Source organism: Colius striatus, chromosome 4 (assembly GCF_028858725.1).
Source record: "Colius striatus isolate bColStr4 chromosome 4, bColStr4.1.hap1, whole genome shotgun sequence".
NCBI lineage: Eukaryota > Metazoa > Chordata > Aves > Coliiformes > Coliidae > Colius > Colius striatus.
This window is the reverse complement of record NC_084762.1, coordinates 43,991,470-44,015,501: the sequence shown is the minus strand read 5'-3', so window position 1 is coordinate 44,015,501 and position 24,032 is coordinate 43,991,470. Positions and strand designations below refer to the sequence as shown.

At 38.8% G+C, this 24,032-nt stretch overlaps 1 protein-coding gene across 7 annotated transcripts in view; it reads left to right on the top strand.

The window, feature by feature from the left end:
- Positions 1-24,032, top strand: part of PTPRM (protein tyrosine phosphatase receptor type M) — a 485,902-nt gene that overhangs the window by 448,266 nt on the left and 13,604 nt on the right. For all 7 annotated transcript variants that reach the window (XM_061994840.1, XM_061994837.1, XM_061994836.1 and 4 more), the window contains 6 exons: positions 2,565-2,662; positions 14,533-14,649; positions 19,302-19,456; positions 19,756-19,891; positions 20,470-20,619; positions 21,177-21,350. In XM_061994840.1, coding sequence (XP_061850824.1) covers positions 2,565-2,662; positions 14,533-14,649; positions 19,302-19,456; positions 19,756-19,891; positions 20,470-20,619; positions 21,177-21,350 — 830 coding nt within the window. The remainder of the gene's footprint in view (positions 1-2,564; positions 2,663-14,532; positions 14,650-19,301; positions 19,457-19,755; positions 19,892-20,469; positions 20,620-21,176; positions 21,351-24,032) is intronic.

Below are 24,032 nucleotides of genomic sequence, written 5' to 3'. Positions count from 1 at the left end.
TCAAGAACATTTAAATCATGAGACAAATTAAGCTGTCTGTAGGGGGAAAAAAATACTTGCAGGTTATCCCAGAGCTATCAAAAAGAGATGACTATTACAAATTAGGATCCAGCCATCTTGTATCTCAAGTGGATCTGTAGGAAAAAAACCTGAAATAATACATAAAGAAACTTTCCACTTTGCCCTTCAGTTTCTCAAAGGTTCTGGCTTCTTTCAAAGAGAGAAGAGGAGGGCTATGTAGTCAGACAATGTTTTCACGCCTTTCCTGCAGCTTTACAAAAAGCACATTCAGGTGAATAATCTTGAAATATCACATAATCCTGTAGTGACAGAATGCAGTAGAGCCATTCAGATTTTTCTCCATTAAACCAGGTTGTGAATCACAGTTCTTGAAGCAATACTGTTGTTATATTTTGTCTTTGATCAAGCTTAAATAATCTTCATCATGTGTCATGAATTTGCAGACTCTTTCCAGGACACTACTTTGTGGAAAACTGTCTTTTCCTAATCCTATTTTTAGTTAAACTCCTTCAAAGATAATAACAGCAGTAATTTGGCTAAATATTTCAGATTTGAGAGGAAGAAAAGAGCTATAGAGACAGTATTTTCCTACAGTGAGTTATCAGCCTTCTTTCATTTACCAGTGGGAGAGCTTGGCCCAAAACATTTCTAATGCTGTTGTAACTTTAATTGCAAAAAAACCTATGTTGAATCCTACAGTATTAAAATGCATGCAAACTAAACTTTTGTGGTAATGTATATTAACTATGTGATATTCAAAATTGCACTTGCCCATGTCTGTATTACACATTGTGGACACTTATGTAGGAGTAAAATACCATAAATTTCCATAGTTGAGAGTGATAGAACTCTTGTCATACTTCAGAATGAAATCTCACAAAAGTATAAACTGTTCTATGCTGTAAATGAAAAGAAAAGAAAAAAAAAAATCCAGTTTTGCAGCCTCAACATCAGCTTGAATTCCAGGAACGGTAGTTTTAGATTCTGCTATTATTTCTACTCTGAAACCTTCTGACATTTCTTATGTTCTAACAGTCATAGCCTCCTGTTGTTTTGCATAGTCTTTCTCCTGTTATATGAACTATCAAAACAAGTAAAAGACAAGCTGAGTGACTATAGGGAAACCTGTGAAACTAGCTGTATGTATGTGGCATTTTTAAAAGATTAGAAAGTTAAGGGGGAGAGCACATAACTTCTTTAAAGGGTTATGCAAATTATGGATGATAACATTATCTTTAGAAATTGCTGAAAATAAAAATAAATGTAAAATCTCAAAAATTTTAGACTACTGCCATCCTTTTTCTTAAACTTGCATTCTAAACAGTTACATCAAAACTGTGATGTTATTTGCCTAGTGAGTTGGTTTTGACTTGCCTATAATATTACAGAATCACCAGGTCATAGAATCATGGAACAGTTTGAGTTGAGAGGGACCTTCAAAGAACATCTTGTCCAGCTCCTCTGCAGTGACAGCATAGTAATAATATATTACTACATTTTTCACTAAGTACTCAACTTTCAGAGTGAAAATTTTCTTTTTCAACGGAGTTCCAAAACATGGGTGCCAGACTACCCAAGTCTGTCATTGTATGATCATGCAATGCTTTAATAGTGTTACTTTCCTCACTAGAAGAACTTCTAGGCCAATACATTATCTATTTGTCTTCCGATGAGCGGATGTAAGGCATTCCTTTAAATAAGTCACTAATTATTTACTGCAGTGTGGCAGTTCAGTAATGGATTCAGTGTGGATATTAAAGTTTATAGTACCTGACATTTGTTCATTCTTATTGGCTCAGTGATTTTGAAGCAATGGTTTAAAATTGGGATGGCACACCAAACGTCATGTATAAGGCATAGGCTAGAAACAGACCAGACCACACAAAGTGACATGGTTGTTCTCAACATTTCTCTAACATCTTCTGCAAGCTGGTACCCAGATTTATCGTGACACTAGAGGAAGCTCTGTGTGTTTATCTACAAAAGCACACATGGTGCTGGGGAAAGCACTGCAGAGGACATGGCTGCCATAGCATGCCAGGGTTCTTTACCGCTTAACCTGCTGTTACGCAAAGTGATGCATGCAGCAAAAAACTGTAGCTTCTATCTCACTTCAGGAAGTACAGTTTAGGAGCTAGGGTAATTTGATGGATAGTGTATACTAAGAAATAGAATAGAAACCAGGAAAGGCCACATAGTCCGTTGAGGCTCATTTCATTCCAAATACACTTTCCATAGGTTATCATCCAATCGTTAAGAGAAAGAGTAATGTTATCCATTTTTTATAATTTCACTTCTGGGTATTACAGAGATAAATACCTAAATGCTGGAGAACTAACTTTCTTTCAGAGCACTGTTTCAGGGGAAAAATACTTAAACGCTGATAGGTGGGATGACAGAAAAGAAATTGACCCTAAATGAAAAATATGATGATAGTGATATGAATATATGTGTATAGTCACGGTTTCTCAAAGTCCCCCAGAGACAGGCTTCCAATCATAAGACTTTCAGAAAGTAACCTTTCATTTGATTTATTGTTTCAGGACCAATGCAGGAGACGATATATGACTTTTGGAGAATGGTATGGCATGAAAACACAGCCAGCATAATCATGGTTACTAATCTCGTAGAAGTGGGAAGGGTAAGTGATTTTTGTACTTTAAAAGATGAAAGACTTCCAAGGTGTTTGCTTTAGGAAATGAAATAGCAGACCGGCAAGATGCTTATATACTGAGTTTAGCACATAAAATATTTATGACTGCCTGTGCTAAGAGGTTCATTATCAATTATTTTTAAACATTCCTTGGATGCTTGGTGTTGATAACATCAGCACAATGAAAACTGAGACGGCTGCATTCTGTACAGCACAGTCTACAAAGACTGACAAAGAGGGGAAGCATCATATCTTTGTATATATCTCAGACATGTCGTTTCTAGTAAGGGAAACCAGGGAATTGGTTAAAGAACAAGATATGGAGTCACCTTTTTTTTGTAAGGGAAGCTGAGAGAAAGTAAGTCTGAAACAGATTTCTGAGAAAAGGACTTAAACAATGAAATCACATCATCTTCATAGCATGTGTGTAGTCTAAATGAACCTGATTCGTTCAGGTTTTCTTTCCCGTGAGCCTTCTGGACTAAACCAGAAAAAAAATAGTTTTACTCATTTGTACACTAAATCTCTTGGCCAGGAGGTCTTTAGGAGATGAATAGTAAAGGAGAGTTTGAGTTACACAGTTGATACTGTGTACTTTTCTTTCTTTGCTTGACAACTCCTAAAACAGGCTTCCTACTCAAGTCGTTATGGTTAATTTTGTTTTCAACAAGTATTGAATGGAACCATTTTCTTTGTTTCTCACAATCATCAATAACTGAGTCTTTTAATTTACTGCTTTGTCTATGTGCTGGTGTCTTAGTTCTCATCTGGGATGCTTTTTCAAGAAAATTTACTCAGTAACAAGGCATATAGCTTTCATTTGGAATGAAAAAAACCCCACTGTTTTTATTGCAACCACTGCAATTACTGTAAATCAAAGTGTTGAAATAAAAACAAGCATCTCAAGATATGTGCATTTGACTTCTTAAGAGCTGTTTTAAATTTCATGCTGGTGGAGTGACTGCTACCCCTCTGCCCTGGGGCATTTGCCTGAGGAGACAAAGCACTGTTTATGTGGCCCTAGTCAGAGCTGGATCTGGTCTCCTTTTCAGCAAGTCCAGTTTTACAGACTCAATTTGTTCTTCCTATGTCCTTTGTCAATTGTAAATATAAATACTGAGGTTTAGGTATCTTTGCCCAAGCCTACCAACAGATCAGATGCCAGTATTATTATTTTTAGATATAAAAAAGATGGGATTTGTGACTGCAATTAATCTGCTGCAGGAGCACACATACTGCGAATTGCAGAGACAAAAAAGGATCATGGAGGCCACTTTAAAAATTCAGTCCCTTGAGTGAGGAAGAAAGCAGAAATAGTTGGATGGTCACACATCACTTCAAAACAGATGGATTTGTAAGAATAGGAAGCTCTTCAGCAAACCTTTTCATTAAAGCTTTACACACGTTCATATGTACCCAAGCACACAACTTTTCAGGGTATGGATAAACAAGCTTTAGAATAAAAATAGCATACTGCGTGAAACCACATACTGTTTTTCTAAAGTCAGTATTTGAGAATGTCAATTAGAGGGAACTGTCAGGTATCAGCCAGGGAGATGCCAGCCTTGGTGCTAGTGTTGGCAGCCTCAACTCACAACTTTTACATACAGAGCACATTGCCTTAGCAGCAAGCAACAGTTTATACCACCATGGAGATTTCTTCAGGGTGCAAGAGCCCTGTTGGGATATAGATCTGTGGCTTTGTTGTTTCTGGCAGTGGTAGAAATTACTTTGTTCTCACTTTCTCTGAAGGCCAACATAGGTGAGATGGGGGAGCAGAAATTGGAATGAGCTTTTAATGGAAATGAGATTGTGTGAGCCACAGTACAACACAGTCGCTCTTCTGTTGGTGCTGCTGTCTCACTCCCAGAGCTGGAGCCATCAGCAACAAGGAGGCGCATTACGAATACGCCATCTGTCCCACAACCCCTAACACAAGCTTAGTGCCACCTTGATTAGTAATGATTTTAATGGACCTTTAGGTAGAATTCCTGTAGGGCAAACTTTGTAACCTTCCCAGCCTTGAGGTTTTACTGTTTCAATTGCTGTTTCTAGTATGAGCTTCATAGATTTTTTTTTAAAAACCCTCTTGACCTATTGTCAGCTGAGGAAGAAAATTCCTTCATATTTTCAGAAAAGACGAATATCTGTCTATTTGATATGTTGGCCACATAGTGTATGTCCTTCATGAATTAATCATTGAGGGGGCGTATGCGTATTTGTTTACCAGGACTGGCTGGATAGTCATTAAACCAGTGCTAGGAACTTGCTTCTTGCCCTAGAGCATTATGCATCAGGACTGTTTTAATTGTGGATGGAGGAATCACCATGAGGCTGTCCCTAATGCAAGCACCTGCTGCAAATGACTCAGTCTCTGCATTACCCTCCAGCAAGGTCCGGGTACATCTGCCAATATCTGTCATTATCTGAGGCACACTTGTCAAAACCGTGCATCCCTTTAAGCTCGTGTGTGTTCCAGCAAGGGACCCTTGTTGGTGTTTCTGGCACCTGCAGACTGCTGTGCACCTGGTATTTAAATGGCACAGAAATGTGTTTTGATTGTTTTCTCTATTTAATGAACCCACCTGAGGGACATTTAGCTCTTTATCTAGTAGCCTGTTACCCAGTCACTCACATTTACACTGCTTGTGTGGAAATCCAGAACTCACTTGTGCTGTTATACTAATCCATCTGCCAGAAGTCTTATCACAAAATCTGCAGGGCTCCCTAAGGAGACTTTTGTACTGGTAATTTAAGCTAATGATTTCTAAACATATTTAGTCAGTTCTATGAAGACCTCATTAGAATGTGACTGTTTATTAAAAATCTAAATGAGGTCTCACAGTCATTTAGAAAACTCATCACTGAGTTGCGTGAACAGTTCTTTGATAATGAATGATGAAGTGGTTTTTAGTTAAGATTGGCCTAGATTGACCTAAGAACTTTTACAAAAAAACTGAACAAATAAGTATCTCTTAAAGAAGCCTTGAAAAGAAGGCTCTGTCTTCTTTATGCTAGGGTCAGCAACTTCCCACTCACAATGAAGTTCACAAAAAGGGAATGACAAGCAGTTAATGGATGCAAGAATCATAATTGTTCAATCCGCATAGTAAAAAGTAAAAAGCAAAACCAAGACTCTTAAAAACAGATCAGTGTGACCAAGAGCTATTTCAAAATATTTTCTTTTTATTATATCCGTGCAAGAGGCCTCCATGTTCATGTTTTTAAGTGGTGGAGCAATTGAAGATAGAAATATCATTTCAGACAATGTATTTTCCTGACAAACTTAGCATAATCTGGTGATTATTCTAGAGGAAACAAAACTGTTTATTCCACCAGCGTAGGGGTAATTGGTGAAAAAATCACAAGGGAACATCCTGCTTTCTCCAAGAGTCCACTCTGGAGTACAGAGTCCTAAAGCTGGATCCTTTTATAGAAAGCAATGGGAACTGGATGGAATGGTCATTATGTACTGGCCAGGTTCATTCTTGAAGTGTTTCAGTGTTTGCACACATTGCAACATTTCTTTCCTCCTTAAAGAGTTGTGTTGAGGAGATATAGAATATATTCAGTTGTGCCATCTAGCTGTCACCTCCATCTGTGCTCTTATTGGGCTGCTACTAATTCTTGGTTGGCAGAATCAAACTTGATGTGTCACATCGTTTGTCATCCATCAGCAATCACTTTCTCTCCTACTCCTTGTTTTCGCTTGAGGCAGAAGAAATTTAGTAATATCTGATTAATAAATGGTGAAATACACTGATGAAATTCAGTGGAGGTGGTTGATATATAAATGCGCTGCAAGGACTCGTTATCCCTCATGCCTTTAATACAATAAAGTATTTACCAGAAAAAAAAAATTACTAGAAATAATTATAAAAATAAAACCTCACCCCAGGAGCATAGTAATTACAGTAATTAGAGTTTCTCAATTATTATCCAGAATTAGGAAACAGCCAGTGCTAATAGTGTTAATAAGCACACAAAAGGCCCTTTTTTTCAAAGGAGGCAAGGTTGACTACAACAGAATAGATGTGACACAAACAGGGGAATGAAAGTCAGCCGTGGACTGGTAAATAGCCCCTATGCCTGCACACACGCCATAACACTACTGTCTACCAACTTTCCTCCCAGGAGCATTGTACTTTCCTGATAGCCATCTGACACTCTTTCTGGGTGGCGTTTCCCTCCCAGGAGCTGGCTGTATCTGCATAGGGAAAAAGCACGGATGGGTTAACATTTCCTTTTCTTGTTTAGTCAGGGCTAACTGTTGATGGCTCTGACTTTTCATGCTTAAAAAAGTATTGAGGTCCACGTGACAGTGAGAAGACCCACACAGTGGTCTTCTGATAGAGAGGGGATATCTTCTTGATGCTGGCTATCTAAAAAGCGTTCCCTGTTGTAAGATAAAATCTGTCAGAAAACAGTTGCATGGGCCCAGCCCTAAGCAGTCATATGTGCACGTGCATGCGCCTTTGGTGCACAGAATGTGCAGCCTTGGTCAGCATTTGAGAGACATTTCTAAACCAGATAAAAATATGTTTCATTAACAAACAAAACTCAAAAGTCTTCACGTTGAACCAGATCTTCTTTATATCTAGTCAATGAGCCATTTCTGTTACAGACAGACATTAGACATCCAAGAAAAACTGACAAATAAAGCCCCATCCAAAGACTCCTTACTGAAAACATATTGCAAGAACCACACAAAAACTTCATAGGAAATTCCCACAACATTAAAAACTGCAACATTTCCAAGGGACTTGACACCTGGTCTGAGAATAAAAAAAATTTTTTGACACAAAGCTATTACGAAGCTTGCACTTATCCACTTTACAATTTTTAAGAATCCTCCATGCAGAAGAACCCTCTGATAGAGAAAGGTAAAGTCGAATTGTATTTAAGATTCAGATCACACATTACAGAGATATTGCAGAGGTGAAACAGTAACGCTTTAACATATCTCACAAACAGCACATTTGTATTTTGTATAAATGGAAGAACACTCTATCTAATTGAAACTGCCTCTAAATGTAATAAGCCAAATTACCTACATTGAAATTAGTTCAGGATACTGGCATTAGCTGTCCTTGAGAGGTGTTCCAAAGAGTTTGTAAGTGTACTGGTGTCTAAGATTTCCTTTTAATTTTTCTACTGAAAGATAGAAATCACATTTTATAAATGAGAGGGAGAAAGGTTGCTGTATGAAACCTTTCTCTACGTGTATGTAATTCTAGTCTCAGCTTGTAAAAGCTATAAATAGTATCCTTTTCCAGCTAGAGAAAATTTCTTTTCATAATCATGCTTACCCAGAAAACCTGGGACCTGTGCTTATGGTACGTATATGTTACTATATATTCTGTCATTTTATTTTTGGTTTCACTCTAATTCAAGTATCTGTTGTTGGATAGAGTTTATACTTTCACAGAGTGTCAATGAGAAGAAAAGATAACAGTTATAATTTAAAACTGTTGTTAATCTTTCAAGTGAGTGAGCCCCTCTAGTCGTCAAAACAGATTTCAGCTTTCCAGATTCCTAACTAGAAATAACAAGTTGCCATTACTCCATTATGCACAACAAGGGAGGAGGCCTTGGGGGGCGGAGGGGAAAGTGTCTGTTGTTTTTCAGGAAGGAGAAGGAAGGACTCTGCAACCGTGTAATAAAGATGTCCCAGATAAGCAATGTTAGCATTATCAAATGGGACATCGAACTACAGGCATTCAGTGACTGTCCCATTTTACTCAAATCAAACATGATTTCAACTCATTGTTTTGAGGCATTCTCTTTTCCAGTAAAAGCTATGTTTCAAAGATTGTTAATCAACAGAGATTACTATCTTAATGCTCACTAATCCAATTGAGACCATTCACTCGATAAATAAATAAAAGCAGTTTAAGGATACAAAAATGCATTGACCCCCTTGTTGGGCTAGCTGCTGAGGTGCTGCCAAGGTGTAGAATGCAAGTATAAGTTCAGTTTGTAAAGAGGGCTTCAAATTATTCTTTGAAACATCAGGACTGGTGAAACAGCTTCATCACTGCAAGTCTCCTCACCTCAGCAGTCTCATGAAATTAATCTCTCAGTCTCTCTATGAAGGAATAAGTATCCTGGAGGCACTGACACAGTTTTATCTTACCCAGCAGAGTAACATGTAGAACTTCTTAAGCTAACATCAGATCAGAGATTGCCAGAAGGCAATCTACTAACTTGGTGATGCTCTGTAGCTCAACTAATGGCATGACTTTGGTCTTGGAACAGAAACATGATTCAGAGCAGAGGGTGTTCTGCTTGATGCAGGCACATCAGGTCCTCAGAGCACAGCATGTGAGCAATGTGCCCATGATTTCACAGTTGTGTAAAGGATTAAATAGACAGGCTTTGAGGAGCTCCAGTTAATCCTGTAACCATTCTTCATCTTGACATGAGACCACCCTTTTTATGTGTTCTGTGCTCAGTCTTTTTTTCCTCCAGGGCTGTACTAAGGTGCAGTAATTTACAGCCTTTTTTAGTGACCAGTGGGAGATGAAATTGCCTAAACTTAAGCAATGAAATAGAGGCCATCCATATTTTTCTGTTGCTATTAGCAATGGAGACAGGAACAATACACCAGCTTTACCTTGGGTTACCTTTACTCTGAAGCAATTCTTCTAGGCTCTTTCTTAGAGCCACAGGAAGACCACACCATGGGTTTGGCCTATCAGTCTAATTTCACCAAGCTACCAGGATGATGACATGCTAACAACATACCTGATTCTTAAGAACAAAGGCATTGCACTCACTCCCTCAGGTGGAAAGCATTAGTGTATGGCTACTACTTTCTGTCATGTCCAGAAAGCCAACTACTGGTGGCAGAAGTTGGGTGAGGGTGCACCTACCACACAATCTAGGATTGTGCTGTTGGGGGTGAAGAGTTGTATCAGCTCTGATTGCCACTGGAAGAAGTTAGACTGAGCTAGTAAAATTCATGGAGATGTACTTCCCCCTCTGAGATCTGTGAAGACTTCTGACTGCCTGTATGCAGACCCATTCATCTGATGGTGCCAAATGGTATCTTAAATGTTGTATTTCTCAGTACTCTTCCATACCTCTTTCAGAAAACTGTAAAATGAGATGTAAATCACTTAACTGATTTGCTCAAAAGCAAACAAAGAAAATGATAAAAATTAAAAAAGAAGGTCTGGGTTTTTTCTTCTGTCAAAGGTTGGTTTATAACTTCTAAAATAGTCTTAAATTACAATACACTTTTTGTTTGAAAAGTATTTAAATAAAAATACTTTCAATTCCTTTTACTTCAAGTCGGCCAAATAAAAGTATATGATGTTATGATAGCTACAGTTGTAAAATCTGTTAAAAATTTTCAACAGTGAGATTGATTGGCTATTTCATTTTATATCCTAGAGGTTTCACTTCAAAATTTATGTCTGACTTATCATCATTACTTAGTTCAGGATTAATTTTAAATTAGAATATATAATACTGCTCTTCGCTAATGACAATCCATGCAGTGCATAGCCAATTATATCACCTTTTTGCTAAGAATACTTCAGAATCAAAGGAAAATGGAAACTTTGAATAATCAGTGTTATTTAAACTGTTCTGTATGAACTACAAAGTATATTTCACAGCCAGCTCACATATTAATTCTGTAAATTCCTCCAATTCCAAACCTCTAAGTAAATGAATTACTGTCTTGACTTTCATACTGCCTTTAGCTAGATATGTCACATTGCCAAATGGCTAAATATACAGCTTTGGAAATCACAATTTGTGTTCATTAGCTATCCACTGCCTACATTGTTTGTTTTATTTAGAAGGAATAACAACAACTTTCTACCTTCATTTTTAATTCTTAGTTTCTCATATTAGGCTATTTTGCTGGGGAATGTAGTTTGGGGGTGGAAGTAGATGATCATGTTCTCCAAATTTCTAAAATTATTAGTAAAACAAACGTGTTTGGAACAATTGGACAATGTACCTTGGGATGAATAGATTAAACCAGAGCATTTTCATTATGTCTCTGGCAGTCATCCTTTTATCTCATCTTGTGATGAACATCTGTATTTTTTGGCACATTGTTAGGATATAAATGTGGGGTGTATCTGAACAAACTCTCAATTATAGTTCTGCTCAGATGAGATTTCAAAATGATGTTTTCTACTTTGTGGATGATATTTACTGTTACGGTAGCAACTGTGTGGAAAAAAAGCTAATGCATTTAATATTCAGTTCTGGATTCGTGTATCAATTATTTAGCTAAGCCTTCTGTTAGTAGATTTTTTTAAAAAAACATGTACCAAGTGTTTGTAAAAAGGGAGATTCGTCAAGCTACAGTAGCTAAAGCTGTGCTGAAAAGAAAAAATGAACAAACATATGTCACCAGCAGTATTTCTCATATTTGATGAGTAAAGCCATATTCTATTTTGTTGCAATTGTCTTTCCCTGTACAAATAAAGGCCCTGATCCAATAAACATTTATGTGTGGTTTTCATTTACACTATTTATTGTACTTCTGTCTTTAAGACACTTTTGCATTTATTTGAGAAGTCCTGGAAGAGGTGGGAGACTGGTCTTTAAGCATTTACTTAAGTTTTGGCTCATCAGGAGTCCAAAGAGTTCCCATGTCTAGAGCTCAGCATGGGCAGCAGCATTGCAGAACAGGAGCCAAAAAGAGGAAAAGAGACTGAATTAAATAAATAAATGAGAATGAATTTTTTTTCACCCCCCTCCCAACGAATGAATCATTTAGTGTTGGTCTATGGCTCTGACTGCTGCTCTGGCACTGTTCCCATGGCTGTTACAGCCCCTATTCCACTTGGGAGATTTTTCAGGAAATTGTGTTGTCATGGATCCTTCTGCTCAGCTCCAGTCTGCTCCATGCCCAAAATCCCCTGTGCAGCAGAGTAAGAAATCCCCAGCAGACCCAAGCTGTATGAGGCATGAAAGGCTGTAACTTCTGTGCAACATCCCCCAAAGCTTCCCTAATTATTCCACTGGATCATCTTAAATAAGGTTTAAAAAAAAAAAAAGTGGAAGCAAATCCAACAGTTGAGGCATAAGATGATGGAGACTGTGCTCATCTAAATTGATCTTTCTAAATGTCCCTAATTCTTAGTCATAATCCAGACTGTCTAGACTTACCAAGTTAGAAACTGACATGTTTTCCTCCGAGGCTGAGCAATTTAGTTCAGCCACAGTTGTTGGGTTTTTTTCCTAATTGTGTATTTTACTGAACTAGAGCTCTTTTGAGGATGGCAGGCACCCATCAGAAAGGAACAAGGCTGAAGTTAGCAGCATAGAGATGTACTGATCTGTAGTGCTGTGTCTAAGATCACCACTGCAGCTGCTCCCTGCCTGTGTATGTGGGCCGTGTTTGTGCGGTTCAGGTTCCACCTACAGAAGGGATAAGTGAACAGGCAGGAAAAGGGACTTGACGCCAGAGATGGGTTTGTCAGTGTGCTGCTTCAATCCTCAGGCCGTATGAGTTGCCATAGTCTATATGCAGAGTTGAAAAATCATCTTAGCCATAGGTCAGAAAAACCTGTTTCAGAGTTTCCAGCAATGACTATTAAAGGGACAGTTTGATTCAAACAGTGTGAATGGTTGTTCATTGCTTACAACTGATAGGTGAGGTTTAGAGATGAATAAGTGTTTGACAGAGATCCTGCTGTTTAGGCCCCCTGGGACTGTTCCTCAGCTTGGCCCTTGACTAGTGAAAACTTTCTCATCCACACTGATACCCTGTCAGCTTGCTGGCTGGTGAGCATGGTAGGGAGACCAGTCTTGCTATCTTTGCCCCTGGTGACAGGAGTGCACAGCACTGCACGTACTGTTCAGACTCCCAGCTCCACACCTCTTGCTATGGAAGGGAACTGTGTAACCTGGTGTTTGCCAGTTGTCCTGAACCGTGCTTAATACCAGATGAAATGTGAAGAATGTAAAGAATTTTTCATAGCCAATACTAACGTGATTACTAGGTCTGAAGACGAGCATAGAGAAATAAATGAAACCTGCTTATAGCTACCTGAACTTCATCTGTGCTCTGTGAGCTTTCCATCAGCTGTGTAAGCAGGAATAAGGTATTAGGATGTTTATGTAATTTTGTGGCTGGAAGCCAGGGCTTACAACCAGGCTACTCTTGTTCTCTGAAGAGGATCCTGATGTGGGATTGTGTTCTTCCAGATCTTCAACTCAGTTCTATTCAGATTTAAGTTTCATCCTGATAAAGAGTCAGGGAAACAGATCAGAAGTACTGACTGGAAAAACTTTTTGTTTTATCATCTAATGATACTGTCTTGATGAGGCAAGATCTGTCTTCTGTCCAGATAATAAAGAGGAGTTATACGTGATTATCTGCTATGTCACTTGAAACAAATTCTGAGGAAAGTATTTTCTTCTGCCTGACAGGACAAGGTTTGACTCACTGTGTAATCCTTTATATACTGAACCTGGGGTTTGTATATATAATTCACATGAATCATGCATGTCAGTTCTCACTGTGTGCTTATAGACATGTTCGTCAGTTTTACCTTTTGCTCAAGACTAGATGTGATAATAATCCAAATATTTTGGCATGAAAATGAGTTTGAGAAATACTCTTCTAGTTGTGAAGTTTATTTTTTTTTTTCATAGTTTAACATTGAAAATTTGAAGTGTTTGGGTTCTTTACCCAACCCATTTATGTGTATTTTTAAGTAAACCAGTAGATTTATGTGTATCAAAAGATCCATTTTAAATTTTCCCTTCAGTGAGAGAAAAACTGTTCCATGCAGCATATGTATAACAGATGCTACTCCTAGCACATACTGCTCTACTGGATGATGGCCAGATGCAGTGGCAATAGCATAGCTGTTACCATGATAGAACAGAATACAAGAGGGAGGTGTAAATAATACGTTAGCTTCCCCACCCACCATGTTGTCCACACCAATAGGAAGAAGAAGAAAATTCTTAAGTCTTTATCTACATCATCATATACAATCCCCACAACCACCCACTGTAAAAAATAGCAGAATAATAGCGCAGGTCTGAATATGTTAAATACTGTGAAGTCCATCCCACCTAGATCACACCAGGGCTCAGAAAATCTGAAATACAGTTCACAAAACCCACCTTTTTTCCATCTCCGTATCCAGGATGAATTTGCCAAGAATGCAAGCTCCAGAAGCCTAGTGGAGTCAAGATGGGGAAAACGGGAGTTCGTCTCACCTAACCTTAGCCATCAAAAAGCCAAACAGGCAAATTCTAGACTCTTTTCATAGTTAACAAAAAAAAAAAGGCATCTCAATAAGGCATTCAAACTTCTCATCTTTGAGCTAAGTGAAGTGAATCCCACCATGGTGTTTGGGGTCATTTGGTGAATTGGTGTTAAAGCCCAGGCATAAAACTCATCTCTTGACTTCAAGTGTTGAGTTTTGACATTTGACCTCTCATGAGTTCTTTTGGAAAGTGAATCTGAGAAAACATATGTTTCTAATAGTAGAGAAGGTCCTTCCTGTCTGAAAAACATATTTTCGTTTTAGAAGGTAGGAAGATATTTTTGAGACAAATCACCAACTAGAGGTTGGAGAAAAAAACCTTCTGGTGCTGCTTGTCCTTCTGGGCACACCCTGTGTTGGAAAGCAGAGGAAATTAACAGTTACTGTAACTGAGTTATGCATAGTATAAATATCCCTTGTGCTCCATACAAATTTGTCTTACTTCAATGTCCCTTAAACATTAATCATTTCCATTTGCACAAAATATGACTTTTTTGCACATGATTGCATTTTAAACCAGAAATCATTGCACAAAATATAGAATGGATTCAGTATGAACCTTCTAAAATAAATTAACCTTAATTGCTTTTGTATTCTTTAAAGGTCAAATGCTGCAAATACTGGCCAGATGACACAGAAATATATAAAGACATTAAAGTCACCCTAATAGAAACAGAGCTCCTGGCTGAATATGTGATTCGAACGTTTGCAGTAGAAAAGGTAAGTTTCCAAATTCCATTTTATTAAATACAGTGATATCTGCCTGAATAACTTCTGTACAGATTCAATACGGGAAAGTTAAATCTCTTGACTGACATCCCGGTTTTGTAGCTATTTTTTGGGTAAACTACTACCGCCCTCTTATGGTAAACTGTGTTTTTCTTTAAACACAACAACTTTTGTGCACTTTCCATCACTGCTGGTGCCTGCTTGAGTTAGAAAAAATGGTGTTCCTTGCCTGGGAGAAATCGAAGCCTCCCTCTCAGCAATCAATTGAAAAAGACATTCATGCCGTTTTCCCATCTCATGTTCCCCACAATCATTTTCTGTCTGTACCAGAGGCTGCGTGCACCATTATTCAGAAGCCCATGGTAGAGAATCTATTGGGCCAGTATGTTCCTGGGATGCAGAGACATGGTTATAACAAACTAATTTTCTTTTCAAGGCAATTTCACTTTTCATGTGGAATCTATATGAAGAGATCCAATCAGCATGTTGTGTGACTGTTTATTAGAATGACACCTTGCATTTGTTTGATGTTTACTAGGTTGTAGCTCTCCCAAAGAACTTACAATGTATGGACAACATACAATTAGGGAAGCACTGGAAGGGAGAACAAGCAGCATCAGTCAGTGCTGGTGTGTCATGCATTCTGTGTCAATTCAAGGGATTTATTCAGACTTTATTAAAGGACAGAAGCATTTTAATTGTATGTATCAAGACTCATTTGAGTTGCTGAACAAGGAAAGGGCCTCTTTGGAAGACTTGGTATTTCTAATGGTGCACAGAAGTACTCTGCTCTAAGTATCACCAGGAGTACATTTTCAACTAATTAGCTTAGAAACATCTTTTTATTTAGTTGCAGTACCTGTGATATACCTGTTCTCTCTAATGATGAAATAGTATTCAATTATGGCTTCGAAGAACATAATCTTTAGCATCAAAGAATCCTGCACCCAGGCAGATGAAACTGCCAAAAAGACGACCTAACAAGGTCTCTGTACATACATCCGCAGGAACAAAGGAATTCGTTTTCTTTCTTGTTTTATTCTTCATTCTAGTGCTTAAATATGCATCAATACAGCAACCTGAGGGTAATGATAATAGAATTATGCAGTTTGGATGAACTGAAATACTGTATATTGTGTTTACCATTATACATACTGTACATCGAATTCATTCAAGACTGTTGTTTCCTTGCATTTAGATATTTTTAATAAACAGATGAGAAACGGTGACTACACTTTGAAGTAGAAGCAGCTCTGGTTGATTTCTATTCTGCAAATTTTAAGCCCATGCTTTGATGTTAGCTTTTCACTTCTTAGCTGGGACTGGAAAAAAAGACCTAGAGGATTTTACAGTTGAACATAAGCAAACTGTCTTGAATAAGTGCATTAGAACAGATAGAGATAAAAGGCACTAAACATTTTATTTCTTAAAAAAAAAAAATCTCCATCTGAAAAGATTTAATTTAGAGACTGCTTTTTAATAATTGGTAGCTTTTCAGAAAGCCTCTAAAAGCAATGTCAGTGTAGCTTGAATAAAGTATATTTGTTTTTACATGATTTCCCACAATTTTTAACTCTTCCAGTGGTACTGGAAGTAAAGTTTGTACATCTCTTCCACCATAGTTCTCTCAAGCTTGTATTTCTGATCTACTGTGATAGATAGTTTTCAGTCTGTCTAAGACAAGCTGCGTGATGAGACAGAGAGCACCCTAACCAAATCTTCAGATAATACTAAGTGCAGCAGGGTGTTGAAATGCTGAACATTGGAGCCTCAGTTCCAAAGAACATGAAGATTTGGCCAACAGAAACTTAATTAATTCTACAAAGAAAAATGTGAAGTTCTATGCCTTAGATGGACTAACCCCATTTGTCAGTACAGGGGGCAGCAGCTGACATCCAAGATGGTGAAGGATATAGAACATATGAGCTGCAAGGAGAGGTTCAAAGAACTAGCCTTGTTCAGTGTAGTAGAGATAGGGAGGAGGGGTAAGGGAGACATGATTGCAGCCTGTAACTACTTTGAAGATGTTTAGAAAATATGGGACACTGAATTCTCTTTCTTGTCAATGGTAATGGATGGCAAAACAAGGGGCAATGGCTGAGAAGTTGCAGCATGGAAAGCCTGCACTGGAAAAACTTTCAGGAGGAGGGCAGTGCAGTGCTGATTACCCAGAAGAAAAGTTGTGTAATCTCCATTTTTGGAGGTCATTAGTACTCAGTGAGATAGATCTAGTGTTAGTCATAGACCCACTCTGAGTGGGACGTTGTACTGTAGACCTCCAGAGGTCTCTTCTGACTATCTTTAGATGTTATTTGTGATGAAGATCTCATACCTGCTCCTAAAATGCAGTTTAGAAGTTGATTTGTTTGGAGATAAAGTGATCTTCATCCCTCTTTTTTGTTCTTTTAATGGCTGTTTTGTAATCATTGAGGAGTGGGAGGATAACGCTAAGAAAGTTGAACCCAAAATTACACTGTAATTCTATTAGAGTGCCACTTCCTAGATACACTTTACATTGTGTGCATGGGCAGTTCCTTTGGAGCAAGCAGTTCCTTTGCAGCACAACAGTTAACTCGGATGAATCACTCAGATAGTAACATACAGCAGCACCGTAAGTATTTGTAGCAGTTTTTAACATCCAAGGGTTTGTTAGCAATGTGCACCATTTTCTGTTTGCTTCAGCTGAAAGAAAAGGTAAAAAAATAGTCTTCCCAAGCTGAGCATATGCTTTTATGATTCATGCAGTTGTGTTGCTATTTAGGGTTTAGAAGCCAGCAGGGAAGCTACAGACATGAAAATCATTCTTTTGTAGATATAATAAGGAAACACATTATAAAAGTACCCTATATGCAAAACCTTTTCTAAGTAGCTGAGTGTTGCCAGTGATAGACAAAAATGCAGTCAACATGACAGACAGCATTTTCAAAACTAATGCACAAGATACACAGGGCATACCTTGATGTGCACAACTTCTGGGCACCACATTTTGGAGGGGCAGCTTACTTTTTGTAAATTGCTTGAAAGCCAAGGCTGCATACAGCATGAAGAACTTGTGTGGGGCGCTCGTTTCTGTCCTCAGTTTGTATGATGGTGGTATTGATTTTTTTATATGGGATCTTTGTTTCTTGGAGGATTGTGAGCAGTTGTTATGAGCCATATAAAAGTGTTTGGGACATGAATACTCCACCCACTCACATCTGTTTACAGAGTTGGAGGCCTTGCTTACAGTAGCAAAAAGATGTGTTAACTAACATACTCTAAATTCACCAGAGTACAGACACCAAATTGTATTTCAATGCATTTCCTAGACTGTCTTGATATGCAAATTACTTTGCCTGTTCCTGGGTTTCCATATGCTTTTAAATTGTTTTTTAGGATATAAGATCATTTTTATTGCAAGGGTGTGATCTCAGTCTACACCAGTGTCTCATATGCTTTTCATCTTCTCCTTTGCCTGCTTTTCTGAGTCACAGTTTCTGAGGGAGACAAGTGTAGATATTCCTCTGAGCACATGCCCAGTCTCCACAGATCTCCAGCCTGAGCTATCATGCTGTAAGATACAGCAAGTCCACTCCAGTCATGTAGCACTGAGATGGCCAAAATTTCTCAGCCACTGAAAATCCCAGACTCTTCCAGCTTGCATGCTGACAAAAATTAGGAAGTTTGTTGTTACTTCATTATGCAAAGAGATTTAGACCTTCTATATACAAACCAGCTCAAAACAGGAAATATATCTTTAAGAAGAAAAACTATAAACTGTAAAAAGTTATTAATATCACTGACATTTAGTCCAGTGTAGAAATGATATGTCATAATTTTGCTGTTTGCTTATGAAATATGTATGATGGCCTCTGGCCTGTGAATTTCTAATGAGAATAAAATACTAGCAGCTATGTTTTTAGTGGGGGAAGGGGAAATACAAGCCCTAAGAAAATCAAACTTAGCATGCACACCACTAATCATAGAATATAACAGACTGCTCCAGAAAGTCACATGGGAAATTACTTACACAATCGGCTTCTCGTTCATACCTGTCTCACCGTATCCAAGTCCTTGTAGACTATGGCAAATCACTTGAAGGGTGAGCATGCAGAGGGCTACAAATGCAGCCCCTATGATTGGAGGTGCAAAAAGGTTTCTTGCTATTCAGCTGTTTCTTTCAGACCAATGAAGGAGACAAATGATAAGGAAAATTATGCTGAAGCTGTAGTTCCCTGAAGTCAGCAGCAGAACTCCTGTGGAGAGCAGTGGGGGAAAAATGTCATCTGTGCTGTATGTTCATGACCTTGCTGCTGACCTGTTCTGTGATCATGGCATGCATCATAAGGCCACCATTTTCAAAGCAACCCACTGTTTAAATATAGAGATGCACATCTATCTTGTTGCTAAAAGTTTCTAGCCAACCTAGTGCTAAATTACTCAATTTTGTTGAATGGCTTTGAAACCAGTGGATATGTAACCTTTGAACTTACTTTCCTGCTATGAGAAAGCTCTCCCAACAATCTGTACAGATTGCACTGGTCGGGTGTAGACACATTTCAGCAAGTCTCGGGCTCTTGAAGGTGCATTCTTATGAGGCCTTTCATCCAATTTCTTTCACATTACAGCTTGTTTTTCTTTTTCAACCCTTATCTTTTCAACAGAGAGGCGCTCATGAGATCCGAGAAATCCGTCAGTTTCACTTCACTGGCTGGCCAGACCATGGTGTGCCATATCATGCAACGGGCCTGCTGGGATTTGTACGGCAGGTCAAATCCAAGAGCCCACCAAATGCTGGCCCTCTGGTTGTTCACTGTAGGTAGGTAGAACAGGTAGGTAGGTAGCACTGTCCACTAAACAGAGGACTTGCTTTTGGTTCTTCTGTACTGTGAAGTCACCATGCAAGTTGCTGAAGCCACTGGACCTCTACCCACGATAACGTAATACCTACGATATAAACAAGTATGTAAAAACTGAGTCTGAAATCCCGAAAATGCCTAAATGCAAGGCTCAGTTTCAGTAATCATCTCACTGATAAAATACTTGCAAAATGAACCCTTACACTTTTCATTTTCCAATACACTGCTAAATATTAACTGTGTTCTTCTTTTACTTCAGTGCTGGTGCTGGCAGAACTGGATGCTTCATTGTTATTGACATCATGCTAGATATGGCAGAAAGAGAAGGTGTGGTAGACATATACAATTGTGTGAGAGAGCTTCGATCTCGGAGAGTTAACATGGTGCAGACTGAGGTATTGTTAATCTACTGGAACACTGCCTTATGTTTTTCAAGGAAGAATGTTCCTCTAGCCCATAAAACTAGATCCCCTTTGTGATTGGGACCATCCAGAACAAAGTTTATTCAATCATATGCAGAAAATAATCCACACACAAACCTGAAGAGCCACTGCTCAAATAAGTGCAGTTATGTTGCCTAAGTTCACAATAGTTTTGTTTTTTTTTTTTTGGGGGGGGGGGAAGGTGGAAAGTCATGATTGTTTCCTCTCCAGGGAGGAGAGGAAGTCGTTTTGGAGTACGTCTTGTTGAGGCTTACTTATGTGATAGCATGTACAAAACTCTGCAAAGGAATGGTGAAATCAGAAAGACTCTGAATTTTACTATGGAGTGTTGCAGCACTTCTGTTTGATCCTGTAACTAGTTTGAGTCAATCCTTCTGTATTGATTTCTAAATGAGTGGGATAAAGTTTTATGAGTGGATGTTGTTCCTTCTGGTCTTGCCTCAGTGCTGGGAAAGTCAAAAAGAATTATTGGCAACCGTATTAGTTGCATATGCTCTCTATGTCAGTAATTATTTGAACTGCATTACCAGGAACAGTATGTATTCATCCATGATGCTATCCTGGAAGCCTGTCTTTGTGGGGACACATCTATTCCAGCTTCTCAAGTTAGATCTGTTTACTATGAAATGAATAAACTGGATCCTCAGACTAACTCCAGCCAGATCAAAGAGGAGTTCAGGGTAAGTTGTGGCTAGCATTACCTAGAAGCTATACAGTTCAGCTATGCTAAAGACTTTGACTTAACTGCTTGCCCATAATTGTGTGAATTTTGGACCAGGTCTGGGAGTGAAAGACTGCAAAAAAAAAAAAGAAATTAACACATCGTGACCTACTCTAGGTGGTCGTGCTCTGGCAAGGGGTTTGGGCTAGATGATCTTTCAAGGTTTAAGATTCTGTGACTCTATGTCACTAATTTCTGTTAAATTAGGCAAAACCAAGAAAGGGTGCAATGGAGTAGTAATAAAATCTTTTTTACTCGGAGGAGGTATGTTGATTCCTTCTGCTGTCCTTTCTCCAGAAGGCAGGTTACTCTGCAGCTGTCTTTGAGATTATTTTGCAGATCTACGTGCTTTCAGGATTTTTTGCTTCCAAACCCTGCTGACTGTGATGTGTTTTCGTTTCTCTGCATATTGATTCCCACTGAAACTGAATGCTGAGATGATCTATTCTTAAATATTTGGGAATGCTTTCACTGCTGTGTTAATTTTTCTGTTGTATTGTTTACTCTTTTTGAAAGACTTTAAATATGGTGACTCCGACACTGCGTGTAGAAGACTGCAGCATAGCACTTCTACCACGAAACCATGAAAAAAATCGCTGTATGGATGTTTTGCCTCCAGACAGATGCCTGCCTTTCCTCATAACGATAGATGGGGAGAGCAGTAACTACATTAATGCTGCACTGATGGATGTAAGTTTCCACTACATCATTAATAATAAAAAGGGAATAAGCAGCCCTCCAAACTGAGCAATGCCATGCTGTAGAGTCAGCGGAAGACTGGAATTCTTCTAGCTTGTTTTGCCAAAACACGGCACAAAATCCTTAAACTCCCAAGTACATTTAGAATCCCCACATACATTATGTCACATCCAAGGATCCAAAGCCATGCTCAGATAGCAAGTCAGAGAGTTTTGATAAGTTAAATGTGTCTGGAATTCTCCCTAGTGCTTCAATTTTTAACCATCTAGTCTAGGAAAAAAAGTTACCTATCAAGACACTAAGGCAGTTAAATAGGGTAATAAGGTTTGCAGCAATATTTCAGTTCCCTTTGTTTCTAATTTAAACAGTAATTAACCCAAAAAAAAATCATCTGTCAGCACAAGATAATACACAAGCCATTATTTCAGTCTTTCTGTTTATTTCTGTTTGAATTAATGGTTCCTCTTCATCTGTGTGTGAATTTTTTTTCTAATGCATCTACGGTAATTCTAACCCTGTTAATAGAATATCAGTAAAACACATTTAAACTGCCTTTACAGTCAGTAGATATTTATAGCCTATCTTTGACAATTTAGAGTAATTACAGTTGTTGAACACACAAACAAGAAGAAAACAGAGGTTAGTAAAGAATGAACACATTGTAAATGGACTCTTTTGAAAAGTGAAGCTAGATTAGTAACATTTTAAGCAGTTTTTGCATTTATTTCTTTCTAAGTTCTCAAAGCATTTTTCTAAAATAAGCCTGAGTTCAAAACATTTAAATGAAAAGGTAGGTGCATTATATCATAGAATCATAGAATGGTATATTTTTGTTTATCTGTGTAGAGAAACCGAGAACAAAAGTTTAGGTGACTTCTCTAGGTTCTCACAGTAGGTCAATGACATTTCATATTAGAATGGAGCTTCCTTGATCTGCAATTTGCAACCTTGCCATTACATTGTCTTCTTTCCTGAAAAGTTCTGTATTGTTTTGTTCTGTAAATTAAGTAGTGCTCAGGAAGAGCAGCACCTCAGTATTTGCTTTGGAAACACTTCCCTTCTTCACTGTTGAAACAGTGAGCTATATCCAAAAGCGTGTCTTGGCAAAAGACTCTTAAGGGGTTACGTGATCTGGGTTGCTTTTCACGTGAAGTGCCTTAGCCAGGCTCCTGCAGTAGCCAGGCACGAGCAGACATTTGTCAGTCTTTCTAAACTCTCGATCTCCAGCAGGCAAGATGATGATGATGACTTTATCAATGTCTAAAAAGGGCAGACGTTAAGAGGATGGAGCAAGTCTTTTTTCTGTAGCACCCAGTGTCAGAACAAAAGGTAACAGGCACAAGCTGGAACACATGAAGTTCCACTTGAACGCAAGGAAAAACTTCTTTACAGGTGAGGGTGCCCTGCCACAGGCTGCCCAGAGAAGTGGTGGAAGCTCCTTCTGTGGAGGTTTCCAAACCCACTGTCCTGATTTGAGCTAGGATAGAGTTAATTGCCATGAGGAACCAGGAAAGGGCACAGCCTGAACAGCTGACCCAGGCTGGCCAGCAGGTATTCGATACCATGCTAACGTCATGCCCAGGGTATAGGTGGGGGCTGGCCGGAAGAAGCTTCCTTCCGGGGTCACGGTTTCTCAGTCGCCAGTCCAGAGCAGTCGCTTAGGTTGGGTCCCGGGTGGTGAGCAGCTGCGTCACTCACCAGTTTTCTTTGTAATATCCCCTTATCTTTGTTATAGTTGTTCCTCTTCAACTTTCCCCTAGTAAATTGTTCTTATTTCGTCTTACACAGGCTCTTCTACTTTTTTTTCTGGATCCCCTCCATGTTCCACCAGGAGGGGGAGGAGTTGCATTTTTTTTTCCCCTTGGTTTCGGCTGGGCAAAACCACGACACCCACCTGGACATGTTCCTGTGTGACTTGATTGAGTTGAACCTGCTTTAGCAGGGAGGTTGTACTGGATGGTCTCTAGAGGTCCATTGCAACCCTGACCATTCTGTGATTCTGTGAAATCACACAAAACCACACAGTTTTTGTGTGATTTCACTCTCTCTGCTTGCATCAGTTGAGATGCAGTCGGATCACCTCATGTTAGCCTTTAGAGCTCACTTAAAGCAAAAGGTATTGCAAGAATAATTTTCATTTTTCAATATTAGAATGGGTTTAAGAATGATTTTCCCTAAGACACTGTTTGGTGAAGTGAAGGAGTAATGGAGAGCCCTTCAAACGTGTCTCATCTGCATGCAACTTCCAGCAAGACAAGACTAGTAGGATAGAAGGCAGCTGACTAGTGTACCAGCAGCATTGATACCTGCTGGTTGGAGTTTGCTGAAACCAAACAAAAGAACTGAAGTCTTGCATGTCTTTGTCTGTACCACAAAATACATGTTCTGTGGTCTCTTCAGGGACCGTCTCTGAAAGAAAAATGCAAATGGCTGATCAAATTGTTTCTCTGTCGTGGTACAGATGCTTCAGTTCAAGGCACGTAGAGGCTTCCCTGCCCTCCATAATGAAATCAGCAACAACTACTCCCAACAATTTGCCCCAGTATGGCCATGCTAGCTTTCAACGTGCAGGAGGATAAAGGGGAAAATGCTAGTATGAGATCCAGAATGGAACAGTTCCACCAGATAGCTCAGTCAATGACATACTCTGATACTAAAACCCCAAAGAGCACT